We start from the raw sequence: 15,536 nt of genomic DNA, 5'->3' as shown, positions 1-15,536 counted from the left end.
CAAATAAATGATCTAAATGACAATATTTTTATTTAGAATATGGAATAAATGTCTGTAGTTTATAGAATAAAACAACAATGTTCATTTTACTCAAACACATACCTATAAATAGCAAAATCAGAGAAACTGATTCAGAAAATGAAGTGGTCTCTTAATTCTTTCCAGAGCTGTATTTATTGAAACATAGGCACTGTAAGACTCACCTACTAATTTAACTTACTAAAGTTGCTGCTTGATTACTTTTGGTTGTCAAATCCATAATTCCTGCTATTTACCTATTTAGGAGTATTTCATCCTCTTTGGCAACACAGATGCCGTGAAGTAGCCTATTATACACAATGGTCTTGGATATATTATGTACCCCAGAATCACAGTATTATAATATCATTGTTGTCAAGTGTACCGTATCGTGATCTCACATTAAGAGATGTCATGTAATTCCCACCCCTATAGACACTAGTGTTGCAGCAATAACGTAACATACTGGATTGGTATCAGATGGAACAGATATCATGATTCAGTTCTGAAAATAATAAAAATTAGTGGAAATGTTCTACTCTGTTGCATTTTTCTCCAATTCCATCGATTTCCAAACCACAGCAAAAAAAAAACAACAGTAGACTGCTGCAACCCTAGTGTGGACATGTTGTATATAACTCTCTTGGTGTCAAATTTACGCTGCTTTCACTCAGGCTGATGTAAAGCCTGTATAGAGTCACTGTAACATGCCATGAGAGATTATCCTGAGCTTCAGAGTGGAGCCACAGTGGAATAAGCAATAAGCCATTTTGCCGTCAGGTTAAATATGATACTGTGAACTGCCTCTGAAATTTCTGAAGAAAGATTTGAAACATAATGATCAGGGCATGGTTTTTAAACTGTATTCTAGTGTTACAACACTCTTACAAAACATTCTTTAATATAGGCAATAGGTCTATTTTGGACCATGCCAAAATAAAACTCTAGATGCATAAACAGTTATTTGATTGGTTAAAATGTCCTTTGCAGATATACAATAACCTAGCATTTTATTAAGAATGCTTATAGACATCCTAATAACTGAATTATATAATCAGCCACTGCACTCCACAGTATCATGCAGATACATGGCCAGCAACTTCAGTCAGTGTTTACAAATCAAATATCAGAATGAGCAAAAATGTGACCTTGACGATTCTGAGCGTGGCGTAATTCTTAGTAATAGTGAAGCTGGTACTGTTGATTTTCTGAGAACTGAGTTTTAATCTACATTAACTCAGATAAAGAAAAGAATCCAGTGAGGGACGGTTCTGCAAATGGACATGACTTGAATGATTAAACAAGGTTCAAGCTGTCAGAAATACTACTGTAACTCAAATAAACTTTCTACAACTGTGGTGAGCACAAAAGCATCGCAGAATCAACAGAATTTACAACATATCCATTCTTGGGGTGAATGGGTTTTGCCATCGAAGACCATGTTTAAGTTCTGAACAGTTGTAGACAAAAAAAAAGTAGCCTGGTCTAATGAATCTCAATTTCTAAGGGGAACAATTGGTAGGGTCAATATTTGGTGTCAACAGTTAGTGTCCTTTTGCCAGCTTTTTAGTGCTCTATAAATATGCATTGCACGAGTACAGTGAAAATCATCATACTACCCAGAAGATAAATTAATTGGTCATGGACATGAAGGGATGCACATGGTCAGCAACACAAGGCAACAAATAACCTGTAGCTGTACCAACTTGTACAGATCTATTATTTCTTTCAACAACAGATATATTAATATTTTGACACAGCAAATGGCCCAATGCTATTGTTCAGTGAATCAAACACTTGCAACACTACTAACCAATGATTCCAAGTGAACTGGGGCAAGAGAATAGAGACTGTTGACATTTTCTCCACAAGCACACTCAAAACAAATGAATCACGCTCAGAGGAACACTCCTAGAGACAGACAGAAAGAGACGAACAGGTTTCCCCTGAAATGCGATCGTCCTCTGACAAGTCTAAGCTCATGGCTCTTTTTCTGTCAGCATTAGCTGGATGCTCGTGGCTGTATGAAGGTACTTAATGCCTGTTTATACAAGGTGTGACTCAGCTGTTGAGCAACACAGGAGAAACGAAAGACCTAGGAATACACATAGATGCATGACGAAACTTGCTATACCACAATGTTGCTCCCTCTACTTAGCCCCTAGGCAGACAGCATAGAGTCCAGCATGTGCAGACAATGCCTGAAATGATGTGACTGAATCCTTACAATCTGACACTCAACACACTTAATCATTTCCTTGCCAGGAATAGCTGGAGTAAATCTAAGTAAGTGGGTAAATACTGCCAATGTAAGAGGAGTTCACTCTAAGGACACTGGACCCATACACATCTAGCACAGCTCGGTGAGAGACGACGTGTTCTAGGATTAGCTCCTCCTGTGCATATAAGGGCATTGAGGACACAAAGCTCGAGCAGAGCAGGTTTAGATTATAAGGGTCAACACTGAAAGCACCTTTTAGAGAGAGCAAAACCAAGCTCCAGTTCAGAAACACTTCAACCATGTACATATGGTTCATAGGGTGGTGCAGGATTCTTTCCATGCAGTTTGCAAAACAATGCATATAGTCAAGGTCCCCCCTCCCCATGTATCCTACGTCACAGCCAGTGCTTGAGAGCTTGCGCTCACACATTTTTGGGGGCTCTGCAGAGACTAGGCTTTCTCCCTTTGGGAGAACAGCTAAATGGGTCCGGTAGGCATGAGTGGCCTTCAGTCCAGCTCAATGCAGTGACTTCATTCCCATTTGTTTGCGGGCACGGCCTGTGAACCCTATCACCGGGCCTCGGCCAGAGAGAACTCACAAAGAGCCGAGTGTTCGACTGGTACAGTAGCTCAAGCGTCCGGGCACGCCAGCGCTTCTGGGTTCGCAACGGAACAAAATAAAGTCAAAGCATTTAGACAGACCTTCACACAAGCCCATTCAGTCTTCCCACAGGGAGCAATTCTACATTCGGGGGAAAATATGATCTGAGAGCAATCAGTATCTACGGAAAAATGAATTGGCCTCAGTGCTCGCACAAAAAAAAAAAAAAAAAGACTGAAAGAGATTTTATTTTGGTGGTGGGGGGGCAGGACATGCCCCGCCTTGAGCTTCATTTGTGGTCTCTGTCTATAGGCTGTGTCTTTATCTCTTTCTCTCTCTCTCTCTCTCTCTCAAAAAAAAAGTAGTACAAACTGAAGATTTAGACTTTTTAGAAACTTTTAGAAAAAAAAAACACTTTTAAACACATTTTTCATTGACAACCACATAGCTCCATTTGCTAAAGCTTTCCTTTATCTTTAGGACCCCACTTAATTATTTAATCATATCTGGAGTAAAAAAAAACAAAAAACACCCAGATTAATAATTAATGATCTAGCAAGAAAATAAATCCAAAGAGAGAGGGGACAACAGTCAAAGACAGAGAAAAAAGGGTATGGTTAAATAGAGCAAGATATCTGACATGTAAAGCTTCTTCTATGGATTTACTGTAGAAGAAGTATGTAAATGAAGTGAAATAACAGATTACACACAGAAAAAAACACATAAAAACATGCCCATCTTTGGTGCAAAGGTGTGTTTGAACAACTTGAATTAGGAAAATAGGGCCTTCTCATCTCTGCAAATCCTGTTCTGCAAACGCAGAGTTACTCATCTGGCAACAAAACAAGGCACTGCCTTAAGCTTGTGCTGAAATTCTCTCCAGCGTGGGTTAACTCAACTCAAGCCACATCCCTTTTAGGCCTTTAAGGAGTGACACAGCTTAAAAGCTTAAGGCAAGGGAACTACATTACATGCCTGCTGACCGTTTTTATTACGGGGAAGGAGCAAGTGTTGCCATTTGGGCTGACAAATGATGGGGGGTTGAACAAGAATAATCATATTCTCATATTACTTAATACTACATAATATATATGACTTGATCTATATTGAGAACAGATTTTTTTAGGACAGAATTCCTGTAAAAAAGATGGTACATTTAATCTGTATGTTGCCATAAGCATTCCAGCAGAACAGCTCAACAGTAGAGAATGCGATGATGAGGATGATAAACCATCCTACAACCCTCCCAAAATTGCACCACTGGGGAAGGGGGCAAGGAAACGGCACAGGTTTTTATGATTGCAGCAACACCTGACTCCCACAATCCTTCACTGATTACAGCTGGGAAAGGAAACGTGCTGCGAACCATGTAGGCAATATGTTGCAATCCCCTGCTGCAGCTGATACAGACAGAGTATGTGGACGGAATGGTTTTAGAGATAGACATGAGCTGCTTTTATTTTTTTTATACATCTGATTGTCATATTAAGATTCTCCTGAAGACATTTTTAATGGTTACTTTTGTGACTTCATGCTAAAACTTTTTGGATCAAACTTCTTCTAAAAGTAAATGCTGTACTTATCATTTTTAAATATTATATAGTTATTTTTAATTACACAGTAAACACAGTAAGCCCTTGCTCCTCATTCTTTTTGTCTGCAATGTATATCTGTATTTGTATAAGCATTAAAAAGTGTGCTTCCAATTTGTAAAAGGTTCCACACCTTTTTACACTTGGTCACATCATGTAGTATCTGGACTGTATCCCGGTAAAATTTTAGCCACATGCTAAACACATTTACACTTGGTTGTAAATGTCTTTTAGGTTAGTCAGACTGAAATCTGTTTGCTCTGTGACACAAAATATGCAAATGTGGCCTTATTAGTGGTGTTTTATTTGTACTGAGCAGAGCTTTGGTTATAAAATACATCTTGGAGAGACGGATGCATTTACACTGCTTTGACATGTGGCTTAAATATATCTCAGACCAATTCCTAAGTGAAACAACTGGTCTTGGGAACATTCACACTTGCATTTTTGGATTGCCCTTTTCTAATGGAATTTTCCCCCCACATTTCTCAATAAAAAAACATAAATCTAAATCTGTATTTTCTATATATTAAGTATTTCAGCAGAACACTGCAGTACCAAAGAATTTGATGAGGATAATAAAGCATCCTGTAACCTCCACCACTCTGCAAAATTGCAGCACTGGGAATGGGGGGGGGGGGTGGGGGGTGGGGGGGGCACGGAAACTGTGCAGGTTTTTACGATTGCAGCAACACCTGACTCCTACACTCCTCACCGATTACAACCCGCGAATGCAACGTGCTGCAAACCATGTATGCAATATGCTGCAATCCACTACAGCAGACGATACAGACAGAGTAGGTGGATGGAATGGTTATGACAAAGGCATACAAAGGAACTGTTTGTTGCTAAATGTGTTGACAGCGGGTACTAAGGAAAATGTTCAAATCATAAATAAAGGAATATGCTAATATGCATTGGGTACATTTGGTAAAGCTTGGAGAGAATAAATTAATAAATACATATATCTTAATTTTCACACTATAAGACGCACTTAAAATTTTGTCAGAGTCTTATAATCCAGTGCATATTATGTATAATTTGTACCAGTCAGGTTGTAAGGAGCAGTAAAGCCTTCACTCTGCTGATTGTAGCGTTTAACACGAGTTTCAGTTTAGTTATCCAGCACAGAGGCTGAAGTAACATTAGCATTAGCCGCTAAACGCAATTTTCCTGTTCAGAGGTGAGTATTATCGGCCTGTAGTCTGTTGCTAACCCTGGTTAGCACTGTTGGAGTAGTAATAGCATTAGCTGCTAACCACGCTAGCTTTTTTGTCATTTAGAGAAGAGTATAATGGACTGTAGTCTGCATGTTTATCGTGTTAAAACAAGCAATGTGGGATGAACCGCTAGCTAATATCGCACTGGCTTACGGGAACTCAGTTTAGCTCTGTCACTAGCAGTTAGCTGCTAAAGCTAATGCTCCAGCCTTAGTGCTGGAAACATTTGAAAATCTACGTATACTGTAAATATACTCACCCAAAATAAACATTTTTAGGAGAGAAATCTGTGTAGATTAACATCCAGTGATCGTTTGACTTTAAAAGAAAATCTTTTTTTTTTACTAAGTTTAGCTTTACTTAACATTACTTTACTTAAGGCTTTTCTGAATGTAGTGCATTATTGCCACAAAAGATAGCTAAAACTCCTCGTAAAGCTCTGTTGAGATGTTTAGGATGAAATCCTGAATGCTTTTTTCAGACTATAAAAACACAGCAGTGCACGGAATGTCCAGCAAACTCACGTGAACAGAAAACCACCTGTCAGGAGAAACTGGAGGGAAAAAAAACTAAACCCTCTCAGTGGTAGTTGAAAATGATGCATTAGGGTCATATGTTAAGTTAATTAAAGTGGCATATGGCAAGACGTCTTGGCGTGTACTGCTACTCAGGAAGCTGTGAAGTGTAAACAGAAAAGTAAATTTACAACCTGGCTCGTAAAAGCAGACCTTTGATTCTAATTTACTTTATTACTACTCGACTTTCTTTAATTTAGTTCAATCAATAACTAACAGTCTTGACAGTCTATATGCCATGACAAGTTACTGTACGACTGTATCTGTGTACTGCCAAGTACAGTGTGAGAGTGAAACTTAGCCATGCTGTACTCGTCCTCTGTGCTCTCTCTCTCTCTCTCTCTCTTTCTCTGACTGACTGAAGCTGGCAACAGGACAACACTATTAAAGAGGTCAGATTCCAGCCTCGCTAACTGGCACGCAGCACCAACAGACCCCAATGACCTGCCACTTAATGTGCACAGATGCAGGCATTGGCACTACTTTATATTCAGTATGAGGCAATGGAAGAACAACTTGGGTGTTTTTCTTGCTGTTTCTCAGGAGTCCTGATCGCAAGTCAAGAATCTTGGGTATAATACAGGCTTCACAATTAGAATTAGAATCAACAACTGGCCTGAGCAATTAAATGTAAATGGATGTAAATGTATCAATATCGACACTCAGAATGAATCTTGCCCATGTCTGTTTTTTTATTTTTTTTTACATTAAAGAAAAAAAAAAGAAAACACACTTCAGACATTTTCCTTTACAACCATATGATATAAAAATGTCTGTCCTTTTTATCATTTTGAATCATATTACGCCTGTGTATTAGGGGTGTGCCATATCATATCATACACAATAATATCGCAATAATATTTCAATAATTTTTTAATATCTTAAAGAATATTATACCCTGAAATATTGTGCCATATCACCCACCCCTAATTATCACTTCAGGGTATTATTTTTTGGCTGTTTTTAGCAAAAGAATAATCCACACTGTTCTCATTTCTCATGATAAATCTACTAGAGAGAGATTATATCTGTCCAGTATCTTTCATTTTAATTTAATCCTGGATATATGAAGAGATATATGGAGTGAATTATTAGTATCATGACATTCTGTTACAAATCTGATAAAATGCTTGTATTTTTAATATCTCAGTTAGAGTTGTGCCATATCATACCATATTTAATAATAAAATTACATTTACATTTAGTTGCAGTAGTATATTTTTGAAACATTTTTTTGGAGTGTTTTGTCATATTTGCAAAGAGTATCGTAATTGCAAAAATACCATGAAATAACATTATATTATTTAAGGGCCACTCCTACTGTGTCTTTCTGTTTGCCTAAAAAAACGTCAATAGAACCAATAGTAATACTCTAAAATGAAATGAAGTAATATATTTTTCCTCTAAACTCTACTAAAGGTTAATAATTTATCCTTTTTCTGTGAAGATATAAAGGTTTTTTGGGAACACTGCAGATATATTTAGGCTAAACTTTGGGAGAACTCTACTCTTTTGTATGCTCAGACATTAAGCACACAGCTTTATTTTCTTTGGGCTGGATGCTCCTCACTCTCCCAATCACTGAATCAAATGCTAGTCAACACAGATGTGTGTTAGCTAATATATCAGAATTGGCTTTTAGTGTTCTCCTTTAAGTGTTTTAAGCTGTACAATGACGCTGCTTTTTTCACAGTGGCAGTTTAAAAAGTTGAAGGAAGCATATGCTACCTTTCATGCTCAATCAGCACAGGTGCCACTGTATAATAGAGGAATATTCAGATGAAATTAAATTAGGGGAAAACCTTACAAACAGCAAACTTCTTTAGCTGGTTATAAATAAACAGTTATCATATATGCTAGAGCTTGTTCTGTAGATGTTAACTGACCACTGTTGCGACAACCATGTGGGCGTTATCCTGTGTTGCATCTTCCCTTGTTATCACGCAAAACAGCGACAGGGGCACTATGAGTCGAGGTCACTGAAAAGCCGTGCTTCTCCAAAAGCTCTCGTCAATCCAGAACAGCTGGGTTTTACACCCCAACAAGCTCCCATAATACCACTAATGTAAGCCTTAATAAAAATGAAAAAAATTATTTATAGCCATATAAGAGTGGAAATCTATGTTGGACCAAATGTGATTTTGTCTGCTACTAAATTAAGGCGAGTTTTAACTGAAAAGAGGTTTGCTAAGCTGTTGCGATGGTAATAGTACAAGCCCCACAGATGATGAATGAGAAGCATTACTCTCGCAGCCCGCCTACTGCCTACTGCCTACTGTGACAAGGCGCTACCTCTGTTTGTGCGTCACTGATGATGGAAAAAGGGAAAAAAAAAAACATCTCACTGCTGCCACTTCCACAGTGCTACAGTGTTGTCCAGTACAAACAAGCAGGAACACAAACACGTTTCCTCACAGAACGCGAACGCCACTGAACAAGAGAAAGAAGAGAAGCGTGATGATAAAAGCGTAGATGAAATCGTAGCGGTGTGGGCCACACACAAACACACACACAGATACACACACACAGATACAACACACACAGATACAACACACAGATATACACAGCAAGACAGCTTCGCTTAAGGGTTTACCAGGACCACAGTGTGCATGCTCCAACATGCTAGTGCTAGAATTAAAAAAACATTAGGTCCTGAAGCAGACACGGGGGGCCTCAAGCAGGAAGGAAGGAGGGGAGAGGGTATTAAATTAAAATCAAAAGCTCAAATTTAAATCAAACAAATGCTAAAGATCAATGCAACAAAGCTGTGAAGGCAATGTAGCCTAGATATGTGCAGCAGAGTAATGTACAGGAAGACAAACTGTTCCAAGTGCGACATGTCAAACGTGTTCTTTCACTCTCTGGCTCACACTCATACACACAACCAGACATAAACACAGACACAGACAAACACACACATACGCGGGCTCTCGCGCCCTTTCCATTCCGTTGCCATGGAGACTGCTGCATGCCCTGGAGATTTGAAGCCAAGAGGAGGGATCCCCACCTTGTGCTGCTCTACCTGGCCATAAACCTGAGACAGCACTTACAAAGAGGAGCTGAGGCTGCACAAAGAACACAAAGAGGCAGAAACCACCAAAGAAGAAAGAAAACACCACACTAACAGGAACAGAACTGAACAGGAGGAAACCAGAGACGACCAGAGACGATGGCACAGGGACATAATCACGTAATGGAACGTAATTCCAGACACAACTCAACCCTACGATCTATGATGTTCCCGTTGCACACTCCTTGCAAAAAAATAACTACAACAATAACTAGGAAAGTAATATTTCCAAGAGGAAAGTTTTGGACTAAAGCTCAGTTACCTGCCCAAAAGGAGTACATAAAGTTTGTTGGCTGTGGGGACATAGAAACTCTATGGCTTGGGCATGTGTGAAAATGAACAGCAGTCAATCCTCAGAGAGTTCTTTGCCATGAGGTGCCATGTTGGAACTTTTAGTGACCAGTATGAGAGAGTGTGAGAGCTGTACTACAAAATTGAACACACCTGCTCCCTATTCACTCCTGAGACCTAGTAACACTTACGAGTCACATGACATTTTGGAGGGAAAATGACAAGCAGTGCTCAATTTGGACATTTAGGGGGGAAGTCTCTTAGGGGTGTACTCACTTTTGTTGCAGGTGGTTTAGACATTAATGGCTGTATATTGAGTTTTGTGAGGGAAGAAAAAATACACTGTTATATAAGCTGCACACAGACTACTTTTTATTGTGTTAAAGTGTCGTTTTGTCAGTGTTGTCCCATAAAAAGATTTAAATATTTGCAGAAATTTGAGGGGTGTACTCACTTTTATGATACACTGTATATGCAAAATGGTCTTTATTTTTGAGCAGAAAAACAGTAAATGGGCACACACTTTTGCAGCCCATTCAGCAAAGTTTGAAGTACAGCTTGAATCATGACAGGGTTGTAAATGGGTGCATAAAACTACCTATCTGGATACATCTGTGCATCATTCTCCCTGATTAAGGTCACATACTATAGCTTCTATGTGACATCAGTGAAAAAGGTTAAACACTGAATGCATGCATTGAACAGCACCTTTACTAATAATTAACAATGCAGACAATAGTACACTAAGAACAGAAGCACGTCATGAAATATTTAATCCCTATTCATGGGTTTCACTGAATGACGCAACAATACAATCCCCCATTGTCTCTACGCTCCGATATACGATACGCCCATTCTCACAAAAGTACGCAGAGCACTGTGCTTGCGTGCGAGTATGTGTGAGAATGTGATGTAACCAAGAAAATCACAGGACCGGCCTCTCGCCAGGCACCCACCCACAGCCCAGCTGAAGCAGGCTGTTGCGTGGTTCTATTTCAGGCTCCAGGCCACCACAATTCTTAACACAATCAGTCCCTACACCTCCGCCCTGACCAACCAGTCCTCCGCTGGGACAAACGCTGAACCGCTTCAACCTAGCCCCTCTAAACACAAACACACACAATTAGTTTCCCATGACAGTAGCAGAGCAGATTTTCAAACGAGGCCAAGAAGCTCTCCCCCTTACTGATGCCACAATAAACAGAGAAACCAAAAGGTCTTATTCTGTCTAAAAAGAGTGTACTAACACAGAGAATCTAAAAATGCTTTACTCATTAGGTTTTGGCTACCCAGGACATTTTTCAATGTGCATTCTTGCGTTTCTGACATCCTTGTCTACTTGTCTGATTCCATGTCAATTCTGTTGCCTCACTTGCTTTGCATTTTGTAAGAACAGGTAAAGTTGCCTGTTGTGTTTTTGCTCTGCCCCAAAAAACGAGAATGCACCGGTTAGTGACTTCAAGGAAAGCAAGCAGAAATACTCAGCATTCTTTGTGAATTTAATGCAAACACAATGGCAAAAGACGTAGTTTAGACCCACAATTACATGTTTTTCTTCTATTCTAACAAAGTTAAATAAATGGTGCTTCTGGTCCTGCTTTCATAAAATAAACAGAGAAATGGGTAGTAAAGTTGTTAAATCTTCTGGTATGAACCACAGTTGTTTATAGTGTTAGCTTTGGATAATAGTGAGTAACCTAAAAAAGCAGATTTTATAGTTAACAGTAATTCTTTATATACACTCATATGTATTATCACTTACTATAATAAAATAGCAAGTATACAAAATCTCATTAGGTGCTCCGTTTCTGTGTTTTTGTGAATTTGTTGTTTTTGCCAGCTGACTTTTCTAGAACATTCTCCAGAACATAAGTCCATTTTGTTTTTGGTGGGTAAAAAAAGTAAATTAAAACTATGTTCATTTAAACAACCCAATATCAGTTCAGGGTTTTTCTTTTTTGCACATTAGTTAAGTATGGTTGAAGCTAAAATGCAAAATAATACTTTTAATAATGATACGTTGTGTCATTCACTCTCCACTTGTCTGAATCATAACAAACAAGAAGCTGCGTCTGTATAAATCCAGAGACAATGCTTAAAAGGGAATTTCAAAAATTCAATCTGTACTAATGACTTTCCTCATCAACCTCCTGGTATTAACGGACACAATTTTTTGGCTGGATGGCTCCCGTGCTTACCAGCATAAACAGTGTAGATTAATGTCAGCGCCAGGATTTGGTTGATAATAGAATTAATGGACGTCTGTCACATAATTACTACCATCACAGAGGCACATGGATGCCATTAAAAAGCCTATCTGAACCTCCAACTAACAGCAGATTATGTTCAAATCACCAAACTGAAAAACAGAGTATGTGAGAGAGTGAGAGAGCGAGAGAGCTAAAGAGCAAAAGAGAGAGAGAGTGGGCACAAGAGCTAGGGCAAGTGCTCCACATCATTAAGCACTAAAAGGGGAGAAAAAAGTTGTCCGATGGGGGCAGGCTGTAAATTTAGAACGTGACCCCCTTTTCATTAAACCAATAGGCCTTGGGGTTTTTTCACCACATAAAAATCAAACCCGTCTCGTAGCCAGCGCCAGCAATTAGGGCCTACCACTGCTCTCTTCAGTCAAAGAAAAAACGGGAAAAGGCACTTTGTGTGGTCAAGAGAATGTTTCGCTCTTACGTAGCAAGGGCTTAGCCTGTTCGAATGTATATTTAAAAATAATTCAATACTCAAACCAGGCTGCATCTGCAGCACCTGGCATCAGGCTGCCCTTTTGGGGCAGATGAGAGGATTTTGTAATGCAACTCTCTCATTTCCCATCCTAGCATGTCACAGAGCTGCAGAGTCGTGAGCCAAAGCCAGAAAAACGCGGCCACTGCGGACGGGCCGCCTGTTATTTCCTCCCTGCTCCAGAGGCCAGTGATGAATGTGTGCACATTTCTAGGTGACTATTAATAGGAGCCTGTAGAGGCCTGGGTGTGTGGAGATGAGAGGCTGCTTCAGCACTCCCTTTTTATTGGATGCAGTGCAAAACAGGACTCAGTCTTCTCTTCTCTGTCTCTCTGTCTCTTTTTCTCTCTGTCTAAGTCTGTAGCAGAGTAATACACTAACTACATGCTGAGGAACAAAAAAAATACATTAACAGTGCAGGGCACCTGAAGGACATCTATCTACTCCATCTATGGAAATGTGATTCATAGACGTTTCATAAATTCCATTATTTGTGTATTTTAAGGTGTCCCTTGATATATTAAAATTAATTTTGCTTTCTTGCTCTGATTGGCAGGTTATGTCACTGCAACTGCTCACAGGTGCCACTTAAAATAAAACAGCATTGTTTTTTTTAGCACTGTAATAAAAACACTGCATTATTTGTGTAATCATTTCCAGAACTTCCAGAACAGAATTGTTGTCCTATCACTAAAACAATGTCAAGGTTGTAGGCGTTTAGCAAGAGTAGCTCTAGCTACACATAACATAAATATTTTTTTATCAATTAACCTAGAAGTTGTAGTGTAGCTTGCTTTCTGGTGTAATTCATGCCATGTCCTAAACCACATAGTTCTAGCTATACTTAACTTACTACATTAATAAAAGAGGACTTCTAACACACTACGAAGTTTGGTAATGTAAGGTTTGGGACACAGCTCCTGTTTTCAGTGGATATGGCTTATAGATCATTCACCCCAGCCCTAAACATGCGCCTCTTCTCTTCTCTGACTATTATACTTTGATTGGCTTAGACCAATTCAAATTTGATGATACTGATGTACTAGAAATTCAATAAATGAAGTTTATCTACTGCAAGGTTCTGCTGATAAACGCTGACATCATAATGGGACAAATGTATATTTTGGGAAAAGTTTGGTACTTTTCCCAAATTTAATTGAGTGTTTAAAACTGGTATACTAAATAAAACTTCATCATTAATTTTGCTGCAGTAGTACACTCTCAAAATGACTATATGATTTATTAGCCTGTACTACTATAATATAATATCATTATTGTATGTAAATGTAACCTGAAATATTGTGATATTTTAGAATCACCCATATTCAGTCTGGAATGCAAAAGAACCGAACGTGTGTGAAAACTCAAATGCACATGTAACAGCGAAGAATCAGTACAGTGTCCAGAGGGGGACGAATAAGAACAGGTGACAAGCTGCATCGAGACTTCAGGCGTGCCTGGAGTCATTCCCATTTCCTCTGCAAGACAAGAGGGACACTTTCCCATCGCAGAGACACAACAGGGGGGACTGTCAACAATGCCAAAGGCATTCATACATTCTTCTGAGCAGAGGATGCTGCACTGAGACAATGAATCAAAACAGGAAGCCCTTCCTTAAGCCATTCTCTTCTCCTTTGTCTACATAAAGGGCTACGTTGAGGGTCCACTGGCTACTCACCTCGCGTGCTTGTGGCCAGGTCTGCCACTTTCTGAAAGGCGTCCAGGAAAGCAGCCACAGCCACCACTGTCGTCCTGTAAAGGAAAAAAACAGAAAAGAAGCCGGTCAATGCTTTGTGCTCTTATCTGCCAGCCATTCAAACACATGCAAACACATTCACTCACTCACTCACTCACACACACGTGTCGGGGCATCTGGCCATTTGCTGTGCTTGGCCTGAGTTCAGGCTGGTCAGAAGGTGCTTTGTTGTTCGAGGGAAATTGTCAGGATGGTGATAGCGGGGGTGTAGGTTAATGGTCATTTAAAGGCAGTACATTTCTTTAATGACTGCCCAGAATGCTTAGTTCCTTTGTGTCAGTCTGTCTCTTTGTCTGCCAGCTGCTTAGAGAACCTTTAATGACCTCCTGCAACTCCATAATGGCTCCAGATAACCGAACAGAACAGAACAAAGACTGATATGAGGAAAAAAGAGAGAGAGAGAGAGAGAGAGACAAGGAAAAGGAGAAAAGGGAGGATGGAAAAAAAAGTCAAGAAGTGTGGAACTACAGGAATTCCTCTTCCACGGTCGGAACGGCTGTCAACAGAGGCTGAGAGAGAGAGAGAGTGTGAAATCCGATCCCTGAGCGTCCAGAGTGTCGAGGTCATGTGACGCGGCACGCAAAGCACTCGGCCAAAAGCTGGAGCACGAGCAGAGGTCGGCGGGATCAGATTCGCCTTCAGCGAGCATGACGCCAAAGGCAAAACAGATACCAGGCACACACGCACACATACCCACGCGTTGCCATAGTGCCACGCCGAGCTCTCCACAACAGCACCTTTTGATCATCACCTGCCCGCCCAGATCCGCAAACAATGGCTCATGTGAGATGAACAGAACAGAAGAGAAAGAGATGAAATTACTGACAAAGCAGGACAAAAATATCTACCCTGAGGAAAACTACTAGCATCTCATCACTTGATCTACACTTGTTTTTTGTATAATTTTTTTTAGGCCTCTATTTAGGCCTATACAGCCCTATACAGTTTCCTCATCCGGCTTCAAACGAAATGTTCTACGCTTAGATTGGTTGTTGATGCTGGCGTTCCACACGATTTATTGTATAACAAACAGCATGTTTGCAATCAACCGAACATCTTTTTAAATTCCCCTACGCTCAGGGCAGCAGGATAACAGTCCCTCTGTGATTAAAAAACACACCAACAACGTCACATGATGGCCAAAGAAAGCAAGAACCCTACGCATTCTTCTCCATTATTAGACAGAGACTGAAGAGGAGCATGCTGTGGTCTGAAACTCCTGCTGATTCTTGATTGTTTTTACCTGCAAACCCTCTAAGCCTCTAAGTGTAAGAGAGAAAAAAGCAGAAAAAAACTAAATAATAAACCACTGTTTTAGTTTTGCAATGGGTAAAAAAAAAAAAAAAAAAAAAAGATTTGTTTGAGGTAAAAGTTTAGTAAATGGGGTGCCGTCAATAGGCAATTAGATCAAACTAGTAGAAAAAAAATTAAGAAAAATAGAAAAAAAGAGCACAAA

The 15,536-nt window shown here is 39.6% G+C and overlaps 1 protein-coding gene across 11 annotated transcripts in view; it reads right to left on the bottom strand.

Annotated features, from left to right (window-relative positions):
- LOC103035455 (protein MTSS 1) overlaps window positions 1–15,536 on the bottom strand; it is an 86,293-nt gene that overhangs the window by 61,100 nt on the left and 9,657 nt on the right. For all 11 annotated transcript variants that reach the window (XM_007232049.4, XM_007232055.4, XM_007232054.4 and 8 more), the window contains exon 3: window positions 14,003–14,076. In XM_007232049.4, coding sequence (XP_007232111.1) covers window positions 14,003–14,076 — 74 coding nt within the window. The remainder of the gene's footprint in view (window positions 1–14,002; window positions 14,077–15,536) is intronic.

The sequence above is a fragment of the Astyanax mexicanus genome, chromosome 6, assembly GCF_023375975.1.
Source record: "Astyanax mexicanus isolate ESR-SI-001 chromosome 6, AstMex3_surface, whole genome shotgun sequence".
NCBI lineage: Eukaryota > Metazoa > Chordata > Actinopteri > Characiformes > Acestrorhamphidae > Astyanax > Astyanax mexicanus.
This window is presented reverse-complemented; position numbering and strand designations above follow the sequence as displayed.